General features: G+C 44.1%; 1 protein-coding gene across 11 annotated transcripts in view; it reads left to right on the plus strand.

Annotated features, from left to right (window-relative positions):
- The window catches only part of LOC125881951 (microtubule-associated protein 4), a 171974-nt gene that overhangs the window by 108687 nt on the left and 39153 nt on the right, over nucleotides 1-24134 (plus strand). The window contains exon 1 of one of the 11 annotated variants that reach the window (XM_049565444.1): nucleotides 17889-19597. The exons of the other annotated variants lie outside the window; for them this stretch is intronic. Coding sequence (XP_049421401.1) covers nucleotides 18166-19597 — 1432 coding nt within the window. The 5' untranslated portion in view covers nucleotides 17889-18165. Of the gene's footprint in view, nucleotides 1-17888; nucleotides 19598-24134 lie in introns of those variants that run through there. 11 annotated transcript variants of the gene reach the window in all.

Here is a 24134-nt window from a genome sequence, read left to right on the forward strand (position 1 = left end):
GTGCAGTATTTTACTGAACTTTATTATAATGGCACGTATTTAACTTAATTATATGACAGTAGCTACTTTCTTTAACTTTATTGCAACTGTAGTTCAGTAAGTAATTTAGTATTTTAGTAGTTCACAGTAGTTGAGAGGAAATTTTAAAATATCGATATTGCAATATAGCCTGAAAATATTGTGATGTTATTTTGAAGCCATGTCGCCCAGCCCGACTGTCAACTAAACAACAATTAAGGTTATATATGTTGAAAACATGGTTTTCCATTCACCCATTACATTTCTATAGATAAGAAAAATCAACCAGTACTTGCGTTATTCTGGAGGCTCATGGTGTCTCGGTGCCTTTAATCATTATCTGTCCCCACTCTGTACATTACAGTTTCTGTACCACAGATTGCAGCTGAGGTATTTTACCATGTTCAAAACTTCACAGACCTTGATACCAGAATATTTTCCATGCTATCATGTTATTTGAGTGAATTTCTTAGAGTGGATGCCTCCATTAGAAAAGGATGCAACATTAACGCTTCACCAGAAGTTCTTACTGCTTTTAAAAGGACTCTCAGACAGATGATTGGACGGCAGACGAGCAGGTAGCACCGTGCAGTGTGTGCCCTTTATGCCTCAGCAGCTGGAAAAGGTCCACTTAGCACCTTAGTATGATAAAACTGTGCCTGAAAAAGGCTCTGATTGGTTGGAAATACACACACAGAGACACAAACACAACCTCAGGCACATTGAAAGTGTTCAGGTGATAATGAAGCTATTACCAGCATCCTAATTTGTCACTCTAGTGATTTAGTCCTTTACCTGATCACCTGACAACCACAGATCTGAACTGGATTTCAGACACTGAAGACCGCACTGCCTTTGAGACAAAATGTTGACAAAGGTCAAATTTTTATTTACAGGTTTCCAGTGGTGGACAGAAAGAGACGCGGAGTGCTTTTGGGGAGGGACAAGAGGAAGGAAAAGAACAGGGCTGGGGGAGTTGCCATAGAGACTAAGGATCAGTTAATGTTGCCCTAGGAACAGCAACAGATGCTGAAGTTAATGAGACGCTACATTGACAGCACACTTGCTAAGGGTACAGTTTCAGTTTGATACAGACACACATGAAATCATCAAATGGACATGTAATAGTTTAAACTCTACTGTGCCAGCGATTCATTAATAATGTGCTTCAGCTCTGTGCAGAGCCTACGCTGTTGTGAGCATTTGTACTTGTGTGGTGGTGTGTCTGTGTCACTCTGCAGCTACACCTAGAAACACTAGTCAGCAGGAGTGTTTCTGTGAAGTGCTGTGAAGTTAAGTTGATTCAAAACACACATTAAACACACATTAAACATGGATTAATAGAGATAATTCCAAACACAAGTACACAAATCAGCTTCTCTATAACTCGCAGCATTCACAGACAAACACTTGTCTTTATCTGGACACATTTTCCCCACAAATACAACATGCTAACGTTATTAGCACAAGCCTATGGCATTTTACATTGTATAAATTAGCCAAGTGGCTAGAAGACTTTTCCTCCACTCATATGAAGCCAGGGACAACAGCAACATTTGACAAAACAACTGTCTTATAGGGTTGGGTCGGTTCTCAGTAATACCAATTCGGTCCGGTACTCAGTCTTGGACCGGGTTTTATTTTTTTGAGACCGATTGAACCACATACTCGGGCAGAAAGTACGCGGAGCAGACGCTGCGGAGGTCCACCCGGTAAAAGTGGACGTCTGCAAGCCCTGTGCGCGCAAAGCACGACCGCGCGGACTTCGCTCCCCGCACCAGTGTCACACAAAAGACTGTTTGGCATGTATTTTTCACATCGCAGGGATTTTTCACGGACATTTTTACACGTAGTCCGCTCCGCTTATAGTACGCCCGAGTCTGTGAGCACCTGTGTCCGCCTCTTCACCAAGCGCACAGCGAGCAGGAGAGAGAGGGGGGTGGGGCGGGGACTGAGCTAGGAGGTGCGAGTGCGCATGTGCCTCTACTGTAGCCTGGAGTTTGTTTAATAGTGACAGGGAGTCGATAACGGCGTACAATTTAGTCTCGACGAAATCAAGGAATGCGCCACTATGGCAACACTTTGGCTTTGAGCCAGACGAAGGAGGCAACCCTTGTTTGCACTGATGGAATAAGCTGCAAAATTTATTTGTAAGGAATAAAAGAAGCAACTTGTTACTGTCACTCTGTTGTCCTAAGGTCGTTTTTTATTTTAAATGAGTCAATTGCACCCCCAAGTGGCGAAAATCCGGTATTACCGACTTGATGCTTTTTTTTTTTTTTTACAAAAACCGAACCCTTTTTTTTTTTTTCTCATACCGACCCAACCCTACTGTCTTATACTAAACATGTTTTCCACACAAAGACAACATGCTAACATTACTAGCACAAGCCTATGGCATTGTAGAACATTGTAGAAGTTAGGCTAGTGATGAGTGGAGATTTCCTCTGCTCATATGAAGCCAGGATAAATCACACATTAGACTTCAAATGCATTTTTGTGGAGGCTTTATTGTCTTCATAATTTATTGTATATTATCTGTGAAATTAAAGTAAATGAAAGCTTTGTTTCCACTGAGGGAAATGGTGTCAGCTTACAGACATAGACAGGAGGTCTGCGTCGCTGTGATGTGTAGCTACATTTCTGGGGAGGTGCACATCAGGCTGGCATAGTGTACAGCGTAGGGTACTTTGTGCTTTGTTAACGGGGCTCTCTCAAAAGATGCCACTTTCCTCAGTTGATCTCACTCTGTTGAACCTTTCAGTCGCCGACTTAAACTACATTTTCTACTTTTTTGAGTTGTTGAACTTACGACTTTTTTATTTTACTTTTCCTCATCCTTTCATTTTTTCTGTGTCCTTGTTCTCGCTGTAATGCTTCTCTTTGAATCAGCTCTGTCGGGTTTTAAGTGCTATATGATTTGAGGAAAATTGTAACTTTTCCTGCTAGCACTGATGACCTTGAGGCAGTGGGTACTGTACATTGCCAACAGCCATGTAATTTGTTGTTGTCATGACAATAATGCAGCAAAGATTGATGTTGCTGAACTCCGTCTCTTCTTTGACGATGGAAGTCCGAGAAGACAAATTGGAACACAAACAGGGTGCGAGCTCATGGAGCAGTACAGGTAGAGGATGCACTGTAGAGACAGAGAACATGTTGCTGTCTAGGTTTTTGTGGTAGTGGGTTTTTTGGTAAGTGATTGCACAAACCTCAGTGGGAGGCAGTCACTGCTTTCAGCATCTTAATTATGCAAAACAAGTAAACAAGCCAGGCACTGGTGCTTTTCTGTACCAGTCTGTGAAATATGGAGATATCCTAAACCAGCAGGCAGCAGGGGACAGAGATGAGAGAGGAGGAGGGGAGACAGATATAAAAATGCTTTGACTGAGTGCCATCAAAGAGCAGTCTGAGCTGAGCACCAGACAACTACACATCCTACATTCAAAGTTCAAATTCCTGCCATGTGTGCGTTAAATTATACTGAAATGTTTCGAGAGCCTTTCACCATTTACAGGTGGCTATAAAAATTGAAAGCTGTATTTCAAAAGGAGGAGGTGGAGAGTGAGATAGATGGGGCACAGACTGAGCTGTCACTGCTATGAAAATAATCTTCCAGCAGCATGGAAGGAGAGCGAGCAGGATGGGAACGTGTCTGGTGCTGCTGTTTTTACCATCCTGCCGCTGCCTGATGAGCGACTGGCTGTGTCACAGGTGGACAAATCCTAAAAAGGGAATTGAAATGCCACCTGAGGCTTAATATAGAGGTGAATTTATTTTATTAGCAGGGGACTGAGTTTGTCCAATAACACCAAACAACAGGAAGTGAAGGCTAACAATAACCTGCTCTCACCCTTTAGCAGGATTTAAACTAGACCATCAGCTCTGTGCACAGCCTACGCTGTTGTGAGCATTTCTACTTGTGCGCTGGTGTGTCTGTGTCACTCTGCAGTTACACCTTCAAAACACTAGCTGGATTAGGATTTCTGTGAAGTGCTGTAGTTTAGTTTAGTATTTCAGATCTGCAGGCCAGATAGCAACTACACAGTCATCCGAACAATAGATAAGCTCGCTAACATTATGCTAACTGAATGCTAACAAAACGACAGCTAATCATGCATCATTAACCTATTGGTGTCTTGCAAAATGAAACACATAATGTTAGCCTGTCTTTGTGTCTGACTGTACGCCATATTTGGTGTTTGAATCTTATTCACTGAGTTCTGTTTTGTGGATGGCTCTTATCCTTATCTTCTCCAAAATGGCCGACTCGTTCCCATTCCCTAGAAGTGGTTTAGATTTGTTATAAAACCAAAACATGATTTTAGATATTTTTTATTTTTATTTTTTTATTTTTTTGCTATGCATCATCCCAATATCCAGGTTATCCACATACCACAAATGCAGCTGATTCATTTGTTTCCATCACATTCTTGAAATTGCCTGTGAGATTAAACCCAGGATAAAGTGACAGGCTGGCACCTACAGTAATAGTCATGCTAACAGATATGAATGTCACATTTGCCATTTTCCCTGTCGCTCTTCATTCTGTGGATTAATTTCATCTCACTCAGCATGGATCCTCGTCCAATTAGCTTTCAGTTATAAGAGCCGGAGCTCAGCGCTCTGTGCTGCTGTCCGCCACAACCGACAGACTGAATGCCCTGCAGGACAGTGAGGATGATGGTAGGAGGAGTAGGAAAATGTTGGTGGACATTTGATGATGGCAGTGGGAGATGTTGTAAACAGGCAGTTATGTTGTTGTGTGTGACAGAGAGACGGAGACTGCTATGGGTGGAGTAGATACGTCTACGTTGGCTGGGGGCGCCACATTCATTCATTATGAATAATGAACTTAGCAGTTGCAGCTGCTTCACAGGGAATAGTTGAGCCGCTGGGTATTATGTCATTAATTAATGAAAGTGAATGAGACGCTCTCTCCTCTCTCAATTATGCTCTATTTAGGCAAATTCTTTCTTTTCATTACCAAGTAATGCAAGAAAATTGGTGACAATGAGAAACACATGGTGGGGAGAAGATTGGTGTGTTGGCGAGATGGAAATACAGACAGGATGTGGGGAGCAGCAGGCCAGCTCCTGAGAGGACCAGCCAGTCAGTGTTCACTGTAGCACTAATGTTGAACATATACCAATATATTCTGGATAATAACATTTATTCTTAGAGGCAAAAACTAATGTTTTTTGTCAGATGAATCTGTGTAGCTGAAGGTAAAGTTAAAGTTTTTTATTGGGAAGTTGACCTTGTACAGTTGTGCTGCCTGTGTGTACTTTACTTGCATTTCTTTCTACTTCACTACATTTGGAAGGGAAAATGTATGTCTTACTCTTACTAGATGTACGACAGCTGACAGCTGTAGTTACTATACAAATGAAGACTTAACAACAAAACCAACATGTGATGAACATATAAAATTAACTGCATTGTCAAATATAATAATGTGTCATTACTTTTTTAAAAGTTTTGATACTTTAAGTACATTTAGTTTAGGACTGCCCCCTGATAGTCGACCAGAAACGTCATTCGTCTACAAGATTTCATTGGTTGCCTAGACACAAAAAAAACCCCCAAACAAACATGAAACTCTAAAGTGAGCTGTGCCTTGTCAAAATAAATCTAAACCTATATGACTGGACCATGTGGGACTTTAATCTGAAAGGACAGACACAGGAAGTGTCCACGCTCAGCAGTCAGACAGGAGTCAGGTTAATCTCCAGGGCTGGTACCTGCGGTTATTCCACAGGCTAGTTAATAACATGTCAGGCAGGAAATCCAAAGTGTGGGATCATTTTGAGAAGGTGAAGGACGAACCCAAGGTGATATGTAAACTCATCTTCATTGGTCGACTACAAACATGACGTATCATCTGAAACATGGAAGTAGCTACATGCCCATTAGCCCACAGCGTCATTAACAGGCGGCTCGCTCAGTGTGTGACGTGCACTTGGAGATAAAATATAGGCCTATATTAATGAAGGTTCATTAGTACGGTTTGTATTTCTCTGTAATGTAGCACAGTGTTAACAATGTTACTGATACTATTCTTTCTCACACCTTCAACTCAAACCACCAAAATACATCATTTAATCATTACATTCATATCAGAAACATGCAGGAGACTAGTCCACTGATGGACCCTGATGAGGACTGCTGGTCGACTGGGAACAGTCTTAGTCGGGGGCAGCCCTACTTCAGTTGATACACCTGTACTTTTACTAAAGTAGAACTTTAACTGGTTTTTTGTACTTTCACAGACAGAAGCACATTGCATTGACAAAAGGAAAAAAATAGACACCTTTTGATTCAATACCTCATTATTAAGAGAAAAGATTTCGTAATTGCGAAATCAGGATTTTGTAATTCTGAGAAAAGGTCTCGTAATTATCAAACCGGAATGCTTGCTTTACGGTTGTATGCCTCCATATCCATCCATCCATCCATCCATTTTCATCCGCTTATCCGGGGCTGGGTCGCAGGGGCAGCAGGCCAAGCAAAGAACCCCAGACATCCCTCTCCCCAGCATTACTTTCCAGCTCCTCCTGGGGGACCCCAAGGCGTTCCCAGGCCAGACGAAATATGTAATCCCTCCAGTGTGTTCTGGGTCTGCCCCGGGGCCTCCTACTAGTGGGACGTGCCTGGAACACCTCCAGCAGGAGGCGCCCAGGAGGATCCTGATCAGATGCCCGAACCACCTCAACTGACCCCTTTTGACGCGAGGAGAAGCAGCTCTACTCCGAGCTCCCTCCGGATGTCTGAGCTCCTCACCCTATCTCTAAGGCTGAGTAGAGACACCCCACGGAGGAAACTCATTTCCACCACTTATATCCACATACATGCCTGTGAAAACATAGATGCCTCACACACCTTTCCCCTCGACAGCATAGAAGATCTATACAGTCAGCACAGTTTCAAGATGGACACCCAAGATTAGCGTCACTAATTCAGTATCTGACCGAATGTCTCCCCTTCTGTTCCTGTGATATGACATTGAGTAATGGCCTGAAAAGTGTTTTATGCAGAACATTATGATGTCACAGTGAAGCTGACCTTTGACCTTGTGCATATCACCCCATCATTCTATCCTGTTAGACATTTTTGTGGAATTTTGTCATTTGAATTCTCATGTTATGGCCAAAAACATGTTTTGTGAGGTCGAAGTGACCTTTGGCTACCAAAAGCTAATCAGTACATAGTTGAGTCCAAGTAGACGTTTTTGCCAAATTTGAAGAAATCCCCTCAAGGTATTCTTGAGATTTAGCGTTCACGAGAATGGGACGGATGGATGAACAACCCGAAAACATTATTCTTCAGCCACCTGGCTGCAGATACCACCTCCAAAACTGGAAATACCTAAGTTTATATCCATGAAGCGTTCCATGTAAGTTTGACTGCTCATGCACAACGGGAGCGACTTCCTGCCGGTCAGACTGAGCTTTCCACCTGAACTATCCCAACGACTTGAGATGCCTGTGCAGTCTTGATATACCATTATTAATGCCATTCACCTTAAGTGACAGTAATATTACCCGAGAAGGAAATAAAAGTGGATTTAAAGTCTTACCCTGTAGCCAGTGGCGAAGGTTGATAACTAGGCTTAACTTCTCTCATAATTACCAGATCCTGATTGCATAATTAGAGATATTTTCCCGGAATTACATGATCTTTTCTTGTAATCACAAGATAGTAACTCATAATTACCAGATGATGTGTCTATTTTTTCTTTCTTTTGTGAATGCAGTGTGTTTCCGTGGTCACTCGGATAATGGCTGGTAATGAACGCTGTTGTCTTCTTTACCAATTACCCCGACTTCTGGTGGGAACGTTATCTCTTTGTCTGCATGTGTATGTGTTACATACTGTGTGTTTGTGTACTTTTCCGTGTCCACACTTGTGCATCATCGCCTGCATTAGCCGGGTACAGATCTCCATGTTCTTCCGTCATTCATCTATCTATCATCAGACTGGTTTCCAGGGAGCCGCTCTCTTGCCTGACGACTGTAATTAATGCAAAGACACCACTGAGTGGAACAAACTCTGTGACCTGTGGCTAGAAGCTGAGTGGATTAGCATAGTGGAATACCCTCCCTGGGGTCTGTAGCATACAGTATTAATAACCATCCCCCTCCTCAAACACACACACACACACACACACACACATACACAGAGTTAGCTTTCAATGCCATCATCCATCCTCCCTCCATCAGCCCCTGATTCTTCAGACGATACCCCCACCATCACCACCAAACATCCCCTCGAACCATTTCCCCCCAACCCCCCACATGGCTGGAGCCGGCAAACTGATGAGGAGCCAGTTGCCATAGCAACAGGAGGCAGTTGCTTTGGCGACTAATGGGAAGAGGGGCTAAGGAGGAAACAATGGATGTTTAGCGGGGATGGGGATGTTGTGACGGGCTGCAAAGGAGATGCGATTGAGCTATATATAGACGTCAGTAAAGACATTGTCTCCCTCCATCATCCATGTCTCCCAGCACCCCCCCTGAGATTATCCTCCTCTCGCTCCACACCTGTGTTCATCACTCCTTCCTTCATTTCTGCCTTTCAGAGGTGAATTAGCGTGTTGGGAAAAAAATACCTGGCTGTATTGAGGCCAAAGCAAAGGAATCTCTCACCTTTTTTTAGCTGACTTGCCGTCTGGCAGTCTCAGCTTACCACAGCTCATGAATCAACTGCATGGGGATGTGTAGTACAACCTAAATACACATCACACAATAAAGCAAGCTGGACAATGCAAAAAACAAAACACCTGACTCTGCCTTACCAATCTGTAGTGTATAATCCAAAGTGAATGGGGAGACGTGTCCTACTCCACTTCTGCTAGTTAAACGGTGCATTATCTTGGGACAAAGTAAGGTGCAAGGACAAAAAGGGCTGTATTTGGTCAGTGTCATCTCCCATTCCCTTTAAATAGCAGCTAAATATGCCGCCATTCTGACTGAGACCATGTTTCTGTTGGTCAATGGCGCTGTCGCTTTGGCTACCTCAAAATTGCAATCCACCAACAATGCACCACAGCTCATTTTAAGACCGACACATCCATGGACACAGATGGGCACAAGTACATTTGCTCCTGACACAATGTGAGCGCCAACAGGGAAAATAACAGCTGTGTTGGTGTGAAACTAGCGATGACAGTTGCGCTACGACCCATTGATTGTGATAGAAACACCTTCTTGATTTAGAATTCAAGACACAGCATTAAAAACTACCACATCACAGATATGAAGCTATTTTTAACAGTTTGTAAGCGTCCCAGCTGGCCCCAGACATCGAAATGACATCAGACAGATGTTGGACTCTTAAGACGGATTTTTACGTGTGCATCAGCTTTATGTGTGAGTATTTATACTTGTGTGGTGGTGTGTCCGTGTCACTCTTTAGTTACACCTCCAAAACACTAGTCGGCGGTTTAGTTTCTGTGAAGTTGATTAAGTTAAGTTGTTAAGTTGATTCAAAACACACATTAAACACACGTTAAACACACATTAAACACACATTAAACATGGCTTAAGAGAGACAATATTCAACACAAATCAGCTTCACTATAACTCGCAGCATTCACAGACAAACACTTGTCTTTATCTGGACACATTTTCCCCACAAATACAACATGCTAACGTTATTAGCACAAGCCTATGGCATTTTACTTGGTATAAATTAGCCTGGCAACTAGTGGAGATTTCCTTTACCCAAGTGAAGGAAGGGTGCACATCACGTACGGCGTAGCTCCTTAAGGGCGAGATTAACAGCAAAATAACAGGGACTGTAAATGATTGTTATTGCCATATTAATGTCATTGTTATTGTTGCAATTGTTACATGTCACACCCGTCATGCCTCTTTTGCTTCCATGATGCCGGCAGGTTGTTTATAATCACGCACTGGAGCAGCATGATGCCGCCGTTATTTGGTGTAAAAATGCAAAGGCGGCATAAAGAAGGGACTTTGTAGCGGCACAATAGCGTGATCTCTGTGTAAAAATAGCTGGTGACATTTACGATCTTTTGCAGACGTTTGGTTTTAGTCTGTAAACCTCATGACTAAATGTCGTTATTCTACGTCAAGATGACATTGGCATGAGATATTAGGAAGAAGCTGGATTTAGGTGATTTAACAACATAGTATTACATCAACAAAAAAATCTGTCATCACTGTTTTACATCAAATTTACATTGGCACTAGACGTTGGACTGACACTGAACTTTGCTCACCTGATGTCACAACCCAGATTCAGCCAAATATCGATGTCTAATGACATTAGTGGCCAGCTGGGATCACATGCTGTTTGTTTTGTTATGAAATGTCAGATTGAAAATGAGCACTGCTCTGCTACAGAGGAACTTCAGCACAGAAAGCATCAGCTTAAATGTCGAAACAACCTCAAACCACAACGATTACAAGCTATCAGTATCAACATATATCGGTATCTACTGGTATATTTATATTCGTGTCGTATGTCCCAGGCCTACAAGACAGGAGAGCTACCTGGCAGTATAAGAAGAAACGCAGCTGTTTCCTGTCACTTTTACCCTGAATCAATGAGGCCATTTAAAGGTGGTGTGAAGCCTTTTTATTGGCCACAGCTTTTGTTTTGTCTGTATGCCCTCATAGTAGCCTGCACGGGCTATTAGACACAATGCTTCTGTCACCCAGTGGGATTATATAACACTTTGTATAGTGTGTGTGTTTGTGTGTGTCTTTGCCAGCCAGTCAGACAGGATGAGGTCATCTATTTGGTGGGCTGTGTGTGTGTGTGTGTGTGTGTGTGTCCATGGGACTCTGGTGTCAGTTTTGTACTTGAAGAGGCAAACAGACAGGGAGAGAGGAATTTTGAGACAGAAAAAGAGACAGATGTGACACACACATGCAGCAACACTAACACCGACCTTGAGCATGTCTACCCACCTGCCAGCACGTCTACCTAACCACCCATCTGTCCACACCTGTGTCTGTCTGTCTGTCTGCAGGTGTGATGTGTAAAAGTGACAGTGACTCTGTGGTGTGGTGATGTGGGGGGATCAGGGGTTTTGTGATGCAGACAGACAGTAGGTCTGGGGAACGGAGCAGGCTGTAGCTGATGTGACTGTGCAGTGATTGAGGTGGTTGGCATGTTGGTGGAGGCACGCTTTCCAACTGTGGTGACAGGCTGCCTTTTAATGCTGTCCAAACATGTAGGCGTCGTCAGGAGCTGTTTGAATTAGATTGATCGGTGGACTGAAGTAGGGAAGGCAAACTCTAAATCTCCTGAACCCATTGACCACAGAATGTTTCAGACATATTGAATGGGTAGATGTGAGGATACGTTTCTTATGTCATGATCGTAATAGTGTAGCTCCTATAAAGAAACTATTTATCCCTTTATTTTGATGGTAGCACGTATAACCCCAGCTCTGCAGCTAAACCTCACGTCAGTGTAATGCTGATAAATTCATTTAGAACCGTGGCTAGCTCTGCACTAAAATGATCAACTTCTTCTTCATATTTACACAGACTGATCGTAATAGATGAATGCAAAGATGTCTGCCACCTACGATTGGTTGTCCCTCGTCACATGACGTGATGCGTGCTGATGTATTACAAAAGTTGAACTGAAGTTTATCTCAGGGTGCAGCCATCGCGCCCTAAAATATAGGTGCTTGGGAACATGTGTGAGCTGAGTTGGCATCGCTCTGGCATTTGAGCACACCTGCTGCGAGTCTACTTTGAAAACAATGAATTGAGGGCGCAAAAAATGCGGCATGTGTACAGCCAATAAAAAGGCCTTGTTCAGTGATTGGTTGTACTAAAATACCCCCTAAGAAGACAGATGTTCCGTTTTTGCGGCAAGTACATTTTGTGTTAATGGTTTTAAGCCTGTTTGTCGCTAGCTAAAGTAAACATTAGCATTAGCATTATCACAGTTAGCCAAAGCTGTACACGCACCGCTTTAATAAAGCTGGCAGCTTGTGTTAGAGTTAGCACCACCCCCCTGTCCAACTATGGTTGCTTCTGGCTCCAAAAATGCAAGATGGCGACGGCCAAAAGACAAACTCGAGGTCTACAAACCATTGGATGATGCCACGGAGGCTACAGTCATTATTTTATACAGTCCATAGTGGGCATGGTATCTGTATATACTTTCTACATCCCAACCCTCACCTATGGTCATGAGCTCTGGCTAGTGACCGAAAGAATGAGATCGCAGATACAAGTGACCCAAAATGAGTTTCCTCAGATGGGTGTCTGGGCTTAGCCTTAGAGATAGGATAGGGTGAGGGGCTCTGATATCCGGAGGGGGCTCGGTGTAGAGCCGCTGCTCCTTCGAAAGGGGTCAGTTGAGGTGGTTCGGGCATCAGATCAGGATCCACCTGAGCACTTCCGTTAGAGGTGTTCCAGGCATGTCCCACTAGCAAGGGGCTCCGGGGCAGACCCTGAACATGCTGGAGGGATCACATATCTCATCTGGCCTGGGAACACCTTGGGGTCCCGCAGGAGGGGCTGGAAAGTGTTGCTGGGGAGAGGGACGTTTGGAATACTTCGCTCAGCCTACTGCCCCCACAACCCGGTTTGGATAAGCGGTTGAAAATGGATGCATACTTTACTTAAGATATAAAACTAAAGATTTCAGTGTCAGTCAAACTGGCCAACTGATTCTCCACAATATCAAGTATAAAACATTCACTTGAAAAAATAATCTAAATAGATAAAAGGATTATTATCTCATTAATTCAGAAAAATAAGCAGATTTTTCTCATGAAAACTTTTCTCAAAATTCTGAGATAATAATCTTGTTAATTCAGAAAAATGGGGCAAATATTTTTGTCTCAAGTAAATGCAAAAAGCTCTCTTTATACTATTTTTGCCTTTTTGCACACCTGATAGAATAACAGGATGTGCATGCACTACTTTGTGGCAACATATTACCCACCAAACTTTTGAAGATGACCTGGTCAAACAGGCATCTCAAGGAAAAACCACAAACTTACCCCAAACCCTAAAACCATGCTCTGCTGCCTGATTGTTACTGACTCGCCCCCTGCTGCGCATCTCCTCACACTTCCATGAAGTCAGTCTCATGGTGGGTCACCAAAATACCAAACCTGCGTGCACCCTGATGAAAATGCCACATCCCTGGAGCAAAGTCCCGCCATTCACTGTGTTCTGCCACAACAGCAGCAGAGCTCGTATTGTCCAGCATGGAGCTGTGCTTGCATGAACACGGTTAATCAGATGGAAATCCTTCAGAAGCTTCAAAGTGAAAAGCAACAGTTCAGGTTGTAAAAAGCTTCACTGGCTGCAACACACGAGGAACAAGACAATATGTTCCTGCTGTGCCATTTCACTGTGAGATTGATGTGTTAATGGAAGTCATATTTTTGGCTCACTGTAGATGAAATGATGCCAACTCATCAGGTAAGAATGGGACATTATTTCTCCATTGATATGAAACAAAAACACATACTGCGTGTATATGAGAGAGCAGGATTCTTACTGAGAGGTTCTGTCCTTCTTTGTGTGCTCTTATAATATTTACTTTTGCTTTCAAACGGCTCCCCACTTTTCCCTTTTCTAATGCCAGCTTGGCATGACTCTTTTTTCCAGTGGGAAAACACTAAGGGAAACAAAGCTCTTGTTCATTTGGTGTTTTATGAAGCAATTCTTCCTCTAGGTATAAAGAACCATTTGCAGTTGTGCTTTTGTTTAGTAAACCATCCGAACCCCAAATGAACAAGATTGTAAGAACCTTTTAAGATAAACTTTTAGTGGTGGGAAAAAGTCTTTGCAAAGTCGCGTTTGAGATTGAAATTAGTATTAAAGAAGGTAAAGTTCAGGGTGAGGATAAAGGTAGGATTTGTATTTCTTTTTCCATTTAAAGGCCCTCAAAGACATGTGCATGTGTGCATTGATGTACCATTCAATGTACTTCATTGACATTCAGTGCAACTGCTCCAAAGCACCAACAAATCCTTAAGTGAGCCAGAAAAAGAACTTTTCAGAGTCTCTTGTTTGTTGGAGCAGAAAGCAAGATGCAGTGGACACACCAGACAGAAGCGTTGTACCCTTCAGCCTTGCATCTTGTCCTGTTGGGTGTCAGGTGTAGAGATGATGTGTACCCACAACAAATCTCCACCGCTGTTATCCCAGTCCAACTCTCCTGTTTACTCTCACTTCCTGTGTCATTTGTTGCCCCATTTTCTTAATTTTTGCCCATCTGTCCTTTCTTCTTCACCTTCTTTCCTCCTAAATCCTTCAACAATCAGATCTTTCTTTCTTTCCCACCTCCCCATCCTTCACTTTTTTCTTCTACTCATTATCCTTTGCGTCTGTCTCTCGCCTCATCCAGCTGCCGACATAATTTCTTTCTTTTCCTTCCAAAGATGCCCAACTGTCATCCTTACTTCCACAATCAGTCTTCATCCCTATCCTCTGCTTCTGCCTCCCTCTTCCTGCCCTCATCTGTGTGTGTCTTCCTCACCCTCTGTCCCGCCGTCTCTCGCCCTGTCCCTGTTTGCCTGTCTGCCTGTTATAAATCATTGTTTTCTGCCGACGTTCAGCCTTCAGTCCAAACCGACAACCACAGGAACGCCTGTAACCGCCGGCTATTTTGACTGGCACTGGACACACACACACACACACATACAAAGCTCAGCCCAGGACAACAAGCCTGTCTCTCTCCCTGTTGTCTAACATTAATTCCCCATCACATACTGACCTTTGCCTAAATTGCATGCTGGGTAGTCACAGGCTGTCCATCATTCATATATAACAGTGCCTTTGAGAGTTTACCTATATTGTGTGTCCATCCATCCCATTCTTGCGAGCATGATATTTCAAGAACGCCTTGAGGGAATTTCTTCAAATTTGGCACAAACGTCCACCTGAACTCAAGGAAGAACTAATTAGATTTTAGTAGTCAAAGGTTACGGTGACCATGCCTACGTCTCATTCTCGTGAAAGCAATATCTCAAGAATGACTTGAGGGAATATCTTCAAATTTGGCACAAACATCCACCTGGATTTAAGGAAGAACTAATTTGATTTTGGTAGTCAAAGGTTACGGTGACCATGCCTTCGTCTTATTCTCGTGAAAGCAATATCTCAAGAATGACTTGAGGGAGTATCTTCAAATTTGGCACAAACGTCCACCTGGATTTAAGGAAGAACTAATTAGATTGTGGTAGTCCAAGGTCACAGTGACCATGCCTTCGTCTCATTCTCGTGAAAGCAATATCTCAAGAATGACTTGAGGGAGTTTCTTCAAATTTGGCACAAACGTCCACCTGGACTTAAGGAAGAAGTAATTAGATTGTGGTAGTCCAAGGTCACAGTGACCATGCCTTCGTCTGATTCTAGTGAAAGCAATATCTCAAGAATGACTTGAGGGAATATCTTCAAATTTGGCACAAATCTTCGCTTGGTCTCAAGGATGATCTGATTAGAATTTGAGGGTCAAGGTCATTGTGATCTATCAAAACATGTTTTTGGCCATAACTCAAGAATTCATACACTTCAGATGTCTAATAGAATAAAACTGTAGTTTGGACGTTTTGTGCAGGATATTGTTAACCAGTACCTGCAAGGAAGGGTTATATTTCATTGATTGATCAATGTAGCAGTTGTACTATGGACTGTATAAAATAATGGGCGTGGACAGCGTTATGTTTCCCACTCGTTTGTGGACCCCCATTTTAAAGCCTCAAGTTCAGCAGGTGATCATTTTGACGAGAGGCTGGGGCTGTGGAGGAGCAACAGTGGATCTCCATCCTTCAGTATGCGTAACTTTTAGCCTTAATTGACCTTCCGCTAAGCCCCGCCCCTTTGTGATATTTTGGAACAGGGAAGAAACGTATACCTTTTTCCAACCTCTCCAGGTATCATTGATACTCGTGCCCCAGCTCGAAAACCAGCCTGAAAATGAAGGAAATCCGAAAGACTGCATTAGAGTCATTGGAGCACAGTTGCATCGTTGTCGGATTATGATTGGCCGGTTTGCCCTGTGCTGCTGTCTTGAACACGTCAATTAGTGTGCGTGACAAAAACTGTTTCTGTTTTGTACCAGGCGGTCAACATGTTTATTTCAGCTGTTAAGTTGGGCATTTTAACATGAGGAGAGTCTGTGGGGATAGAATCGGTTTTAGAGCCAGCCTCAAGTGGCCACTAGAGGAACTGCAGTTTCTGGCACTCTGCATTGGCTTCATTTTTCAGCCCTGGATGTTGCTGCTTGTCGACATGGAGGAAGTGTTGAGTTTGCATCAACAGCAAACAGAATAAACAGCATATTAAAACAGGAGCAGATCAGACAGCAAGGAGACGTCTTATGTATAAAAAATATGATAAATATCTAAAATACGTACTTACTGGAAAGACATGTACTTCCTCTCTCTGATTTAGGGCTGTTTAAAACCCCACACTCTGCAGTTGATGTAAATGAAGTCCGAGGCCTCTGTTGCACAATGTAAAGTGTTTGGATTCTTTTAAAGTTTTGCTTTATGAATCAGTTGCTTTTCAGTTTCCTGAGCACAAAGTCACAGTAACACCTCATATGGTTGTAAATCACCATAACTTCATTAGAAATCACAGTTTTGGTGCAGTCAGGAAGACAGAGTTACAGCAATGGAGCTGGAAGTGTTTCTGTGCAACCTGCCAAGCTGAGTTCCTGTTAAATGCTTACAGGCTCGACTCCGCATGTTAGTCGGCGTTAGCTGGAATTGTTTGTGTGTGACTGTATTTGTGCATGTATGAGCATGTCTGCCTTTCATGAACCATTTCTTAAATGCTACGTGGCAGAGTGATTACCCAGGTGGATACGCTGTGAGCGTACATGTGTGTTAATGTGTGAGAACTCGCATGTTTTTTGTGTATTTTTGCATAGCCCCTGATTATCCAAGTGTGTGTGTTTGAGCGTGGTAGGAGTATGGGGAGGGGGGGTAATGGAGTGTGATTCTCCACATGTGACCAGATGCAGTCTGACAGACTACAAGGTCTCTTTACCAGAGGCTTTACTGCTCATCTGTCTCCCATAACTCTTCCCATCTCCCCTTCTTCCTCCTCTTCTTCTCTCACATAGAACACTTGGATTGTAAATGCTGAGAGATGCACTTATGGTCTTACACATGCTTATTGCTATTATTTCTTTGGTCTTTCCGGCTCCTGCTGTCGCCCTCTCTTATTGATTTGTCCCTCTGTCTTTCTTGCTATCTCACACATGCACATGTTGGAGCAAATCGTGTCTGCAGCCTTAAAGCAAGTACCATGTACTTGTTTATAACAAGGCAGTTTTACAAAGCACTCCTGGAGAGACAGTAGACTAGACTCCAGACTTTAGATTTGAGCCTAGAGTGTTTTTTCAGACAAAAGAGAGGAGCTAATAAAGTAGAAGGTGTGTGAAGCGAAGAGAAAAACTGGAAGGAACAGGTCAAATAAAGATCAGTGTTAGCCAGGAATTCATTGTATTGCTCTGGAGGGCATGGATGTGAGGTGTGGGGCGGTATGGTTGGGAAAGATCTTGAGTCAGAAATCCACGCTCCCCCTGAAGCGCCTGTTTCAGCCCTCGCTCTATCCTCCCCGGGGGAAGACAGAGCTGTGTGTGTGTGTGTGTGTGTGTGTGTGTGTGTGTGTGTTTGTGTACGTTGCGCTTTTTACCATGAGACACAGCGAGAGAAAGAAAAGGAGCTGAGGGGAGAAAAACGTGGAGTGAAAGAGAAAACTAGAGGGGAGGGGGCTTACTCACTCCACCACAGTGGGTGGGATCTGAGAACTGGCATCCGCCAATTGGCAGCCATAACTGGGTCACGTGACCACTGTACTTAATCAGTGAGAGAACCAAAGAGAGGGAGAGAGAGAGAAAGAGGGAGGGAACGAGGGAGCAATCTGCACATCCAGTTCACTCTCAGTGTGAGTTCAGAGCAGAGACACAGCACGAGAGACTCCACACACACACACACACACACACATATACACACACAGTGCAGAGCGCACCTGAGTGACTGAAGGAAAAGGAGCAACAGCGCAAGACAAAGGAAAGAGGGAGAGAAGGGAAGAGAAGTGGTGAAGATTACCTTTGGACACCTGAGACTGAGACAGACTGTGAAACAAAGAAAGGGGGAGAAAGAGAATAGAAAGGAGAGACAGCATGTCTTCTCTCTCCAATCAGCAGCCTGGTTCTCCTTTCTCAGAGTACAGTGAGCTGTGTAAGGTGCCGTCCCTGACGCCCACCGTGCCGGCTCAGAGCTGGGACTGGCAGTCCCCCGCAGGCATGGACCGGGGCACCCCGAGGGGCCTGGTTGTAGGTGCGGGGGCTCTGACACCAACTGGACTCACAGATGAAGACAAGCTGTGTTTCTATGAGCAGCCGGGCAGGGGCAGCATGGATGGGGAGCTTAAGGTACCGGGCAGGGTTGGGGGCATTTCTGGAAGCACCTCGCTGGGTAACGCATCACTGGGCAGTGCAGGAGAAAGCCCAGACAGCCCTCTGTCCTCCTCCCCATCTCCATCCCCAGCTTCCCCAGGCAGACTATCATCTGCTCTGGGATGTGGGGGTACCAGCAGGGGCTCCCTGCCACCAGTTCCTGGATCCCCAGCCAAGCGTATGGAGCTGTCATCACCCACTAGTGCAATGCCTCCACACTCAATGGGAGCCTCCCTGATGGAGGCATCCCCAGCAGATGGAGACTCACCATCTGAACCATGGAACAACTCCAGTTTTGCTGAATCCAGCCCAAAGGTCGCCATGCCCCAGGTGGCCCCTAACTACTGCGTCATTGGAGTTGTCAATGACAACCATTTGGAGAGGGGCGATGAGGTTGTTGCTGGAGCCGGGGCGGCCCTGGGGGCCCAGCAGTTATCTGATGGCTCTTCAGGGGACAACAGCGAGGAGGAAGAGATAGAAGAAGAGGGGGAGGAGTTGGAGCCCTGTTTTATGGGGCGAGCTCAGCAGCAGAGGAAGGCTATGCGCCGTGCAATGTCCGAATGTTCCCACCTGTCGGTACCAACCAGTCTGGAGCTGCCTGATAAATACCCCGGTGGAGATGGGGCAGGATTGGACCAGCTGGCGTCGCCCATGGGTGGTCCACGTCGCTCACCACACTCCATGAAGCGCTCACTTACAGTTGCGGAAGATCAGCCCCAGACCCCGCCACCTACCCTCTCGGCAGCGGGCACCACACACATCGACCTGCGGCAAGCCCCGCCTGAACCCCGCCTCTGCCTCTCCCCATTCCCACCACTGAAGGATGGCAATGCTGGCTTCCCTCTGTCACCTCTAGAGACCCCGGTGGAGGGCATTAAGGTGGAGAAGGAGCCAGGTGGCATTGTGCTCCCAGTGCCCCTCAGCCCCAAGGGCTTCAGCAGCATGGATGCCACCTCTGCTCTGCGTGTGGGCTCCAACACTGACGAGGAAACTGGTCGCAAATCTGACATGGCTAAAGAATTTGACAGCAGTGCAGCGGATACTAAACTCACCGCTAGCGCAGGTGTAGACTTCGAGGCTGGCAACAAATCAAGATTGGACATTGGCAGTGACCTTGGCTCGAACTCCACCACTAACCCTTTCATCACAGTGGATGGTAGGTGGAGGTCATGTTTGCAGTCCCCTCTTTTTAACTGTGCTTGTTCAGCAACTGACAAAGTCTGACTGGCAAACATGTTGATACTGAGAGTTTGTAGGTTAAGCTTTTACTGCCCAAAATTCTGCTTATATATAAATAACTTCCACAGACTGCCGGGAAAAGTTTTGTGGATAGGAACATGTGATATTTGAACCAGTAGATCCGACTTCAGGCAGAGTATACAACCAAAATCTTAACAGATATGGTATCAGCCGACTTTAAAAGTGGTGTGGCACCAGTCTAATTCATGCTTGACAACTCATTATTCAAAGAGCATCTCCATACTTCCGTTATCATGCATGTAGATTGTGGGCGTATCGGTCTATTGATGAAGGCAGTCATTGTCCATTCATTGTTCGAACGCTTCATTTCAAACCAGACTTGGTTTCCTGGTTTAAGCTTTCAGACAGCCTGGGGTTAGAAATAGCTGCAGAGGCAGACTGAAAGGAGGAGTGTCAGACAGAGACAGCGAGTGAAAGAGAAAGGATGAAAAGCTGAGAGAAGTCGACAGCGACGGAGCAGCCCCCCGCGGGCTACTTGACATTCCACGATGGTAGTATCTGTCTCGTTGTGTTGGTCAAACACCCCGTGCCAATTTTAGATACAGATCAGGCGCAAACTGCACAGAGTGTGTGAGATGGGTTTGATTCAGAGTGCGAATGCTGGGACAACAGGTATATTGTTGTAGTTTTGGCATTTGTGGACACAGGTGGCTGCCTTCATGTGCGACTGAGTGTGTCTGTTCATGTGCATACAAATGTGCGTTGCAGCACAATAAGCTTGCAGCGTGAGGTAGTATAGTAGCTGACATTTAGATGCAGGGTCACAGATGCACAGCTCATTATAGCCGATGGACGCTGTGTCTTTGTCCAACCTCATTTTCTGTTATACTCCATGTTTGTCTACAAGGCTGGTATCTTTCTAGCTCCTTCTCACTTCCTGTTGCTCTGAATGCTCATTAGATTCTTGGTGAGGGCGGGCAGAGCCAAGATGGCCGAAAGCGGGTCACGGTCACGTTGAATGATGACCACCTCTGAGCCAAAATGGGGTCACTATTAACTGGGAAGTGTGGCCCAGTACGGTGGTGCCTTCTACAGTGGACATGCTTCTCTTACTTTGTGCTGTCTCACACTTTTTCCTCCCTTCTCTTTTCGTCTATCTCTTTGTGTCTTCGCTCACACAGCATGTTTTTTTTTTCACCTCCTGCCACAAAGCTGAGTGTGGCAGAGGCTGCCAGCCTGTCCACTGGAGTATTAAAGGGGCAGTGATCTTTATTTTTTTGCCCCCTGAGGTCTAAACAGGAGCATGGCAGAGTCATCAAGCCACAGGCTATGTGTTATATTTATGCATCTGTTTGCTTTCTGACCAAGGTCATGGAAATGTTTCCGTTGCTTCTGTTGATGTAAAAGAAACTCGTATGTCCTTGTTTCCTTGTCAGCATCTATGGTAGTGGCTGCAAATATGCAACATGTTCATCTCTCTTGAGAGGTTGTAGGAAAGAATGGTATATGAGATTTGAAACAGAAAAAGAAGAGGATTGAGTGGGGTAAAAGAAGGGGAATAAAGAAAAAAGAAGGTAGAGATGTTGGAAAACAGGAAGTATAAATACTTGATTGAATGATCATGGGAAGAAAGATAAGAGGAGAAAGAAGGATAGATCAGAATGTGGGTTAGTGGATAGAAGTACTGCACAAAGCAGAGGTCCCGCCCATTTGAGAGGAAAGGGTTAAAATGAAGTCAAACCACAAGAGGTCAGAGTTCAGTCCATCAGCTTGCATCTCGACAGACACGTAGCAAAACCCACGCTAAACGTACGCCCAGAGTCAGTGTGTAGATCTTCTGTCACGTCAAATTATTTCTGTCTCGTAATATTTCCTGGTTTCAGGCAGACGCTCAGCTGCCTTCGCTCTCAGAAACAAGCAGATAATTGTCACATAATGTTCTGTCGGCACGTTGAACTGAATGTTCTCTCCAGCAGCGGCCCTGCGTCGGGCTGTAGTAAATAGATCTGGGACATGGGCTTGTGTTTGCTTATGCTAATTGTTGTCTCAGTGTCTGCGTACTTGTTTGCGTAAATGTTTGTTTGTCTTTGTGTGGGCAAAGCATTTGTTTTCTGTGTGAATGTGTTTGTCAGTATGTACAGTATCAGAGTATTCAGTTGTGTTCTTGCATCGATGTGTATATATTTGTGCATTTGGGCACCTTTAAACCCTTGGTGCATTTTGAAAAAGTCATGGCTGTACTCGACTCAGTATTGTCGCAGTAGAAACGAATTTGGCTGTTCAGTGTGAATACTCAATGATTCCGTCCCTTTCTTGCATGTAGAGTTTGAACTTGGTTTGGTACCACTTGGACGAAGGCTGTGTCCTTGCTATAGCGGCCATGGGTTCAATTCCAGCCCAAGGCCCTTTGCTGCATGTCACCCCCACTCTCTCTCTACCTTTCTATCTATAACTGTCCTTGCAAAATAAGGCAAAAAAGCCCCCCAAAATATTGTATAAGAACAAAAATAACCCTTCTGTTTTTATTCCTTTAAGCATCATTCTGACTGATAATATAAATTCTGTAGTACCATGACACCATGAAATCGACATATTTTCTGAGACGCTTTTCGCACCAATCCAATACCGTAAATCCAATACCGTAGCAACCCTACAACTGATGATTAGAACCTTCACATTTCAGGGGACAGCCCAAGAAGAAGTTAAACCTTTCCTTTGTAGTGTCATAATGCAATCAAACACCTTCTACTGGAATAGGTGCAACTTACTTTTTCTAGGTATAGCAGACATTACAATGTTCACTGAGTATAAACGTCCAAAAATCCATTTAAAACTCAAGTAAAAATGCACCTTGCACCTTCTAGCTTCAGATCTTGCCTCATAAAAATCAAATTTTGAGTTTTCTTGGGTATCAGAAGCAAACCAGCGGATTTTTGTCTGGTCTCGTCATGGTTACAGTGTCAGTAGTTGTTGCTAACACCAAAAGCAAAATGGCTTTCCAAGGTGCACACTCACCAAAATGTATTTCTATGATGTAATATGCAACCTTAGAATAAAAGCTGGGCTCAGTTGGAGTCAATGAGACAGTGTTCACCTAAAGCATAGTAGGAGCTGCAGTGCCAAAATTCAAAGCATATACATCCCAAATAGAGATAAGAAATATAAGGCTTAATCCAGTAGAATGAGTTTTTTAGAATGGCGTAAAGTGTCCAGTCAGTATGGTTTTTACATCCCTGAAACACCGCTGCTCTTCTCTGTCCATTCATGTAAATATGCACACAGTGCATTGACAACCTGTGGGCACATAGGCAAAAATCCCAATTATATCAAAGTGCTTGAAAAAGCTAAGACATGTACTGACTGTGCCACAAGCATGTACATAAAGGACGTGAAAACCAAACCAATACAGTCTGTGGTTCAAAGGGTTGAGCAGCTTCCCCGCAGACCGCTGTAATTTGTAACTGAGCTGTCAGTGAGTCTTCATCAGACAGCACACAGGGTCTCACACTTCAGATAGGACATGTAGCCACAGAGTCCACTCTCCACTCTGTTACCACTTCACCACCACTTATAACTGTCCGCCGTGTTTGATGTGCGACCAAATGGCAGTGATGGAGTATAGCTCTCACTTCACAGAGAGGGCCGTTGTCAAGGCTGACAAACTCGGCTCTGCCAGAGAGCTTCAAGTGTTGTGGAGCAAAGAGTGACAGGGTTTTAATGAGACAGCGTCTGTAAGAGCTGATTTACATAATTCACTTGAGGAGCCAAATGAAGACCTCAGAATTTGGTCTTGAATACGTTTATTGACGATGGAAATCTCCGCGGATGAGAATTTCATTTTGACCTCTGCTTATTTGCTTTAGATTTCTTACAGAAGATAAAGGTATAAAACTTTTCAACTGTTTTTCACTAAATGGTAAAAAGACTTAGCGACCACTAAAATCACTTTCACACACATTCATACACTGATTGCAGAGGCTACCACACAAGGTGCCACCTGCTCATCAGCAGCGATAAACATTCACACTCACACAATTTGGGGTTCAGTTTCACACCCAGACACTACAACATGCAGACTGCAGGGGCCAGAAGGGGACAGGTGAGTCAGCGTCTGATTAGCAGACAACCGCTCTACCTCCTGAGCCTCAGCCGCCCCTCGTGATGACTTCATAAGTAGCTTTAATGGGGATTAAACCACCTTCATGAGCCGAACATCATGGGTCAGTGTAATGCAAACATCTTAAGAGACCAGTGTCGTGTCCTCACAGAGAAGCAAAGACATTAAGTAGATGCTTATGTGTCATGCAAATTATTTAATCCCAATTTTTTGCTTTACAATACAAATGTTAGACGTGCCTTTTTTAACCTACATTTCTAAAACAAAAAAAAAAAAAAAAGACAGCTTAAAGTTTTTTAATGGGAGAGCAGAGTCTGCATATTTTAGCATGTTAATAAGACAAGAAAAAAAAAAAACTTTGAGGTGAGGCCGAGCT

This window comes from Epinephelus fuscoguttatus, linkage group LG21 (genome assembly GCF_011397635.1).
Source record: "Epinephelus fuscoguttatus linkage group LG21, E.fuscoguttatus.final_Chr_v1".
NCBI lineage: Eukaryota > Metazoa > Chordata > Actinopteri > Perciformes > Serranidae > Epinephelus > Epinephelus fuscoguttatus.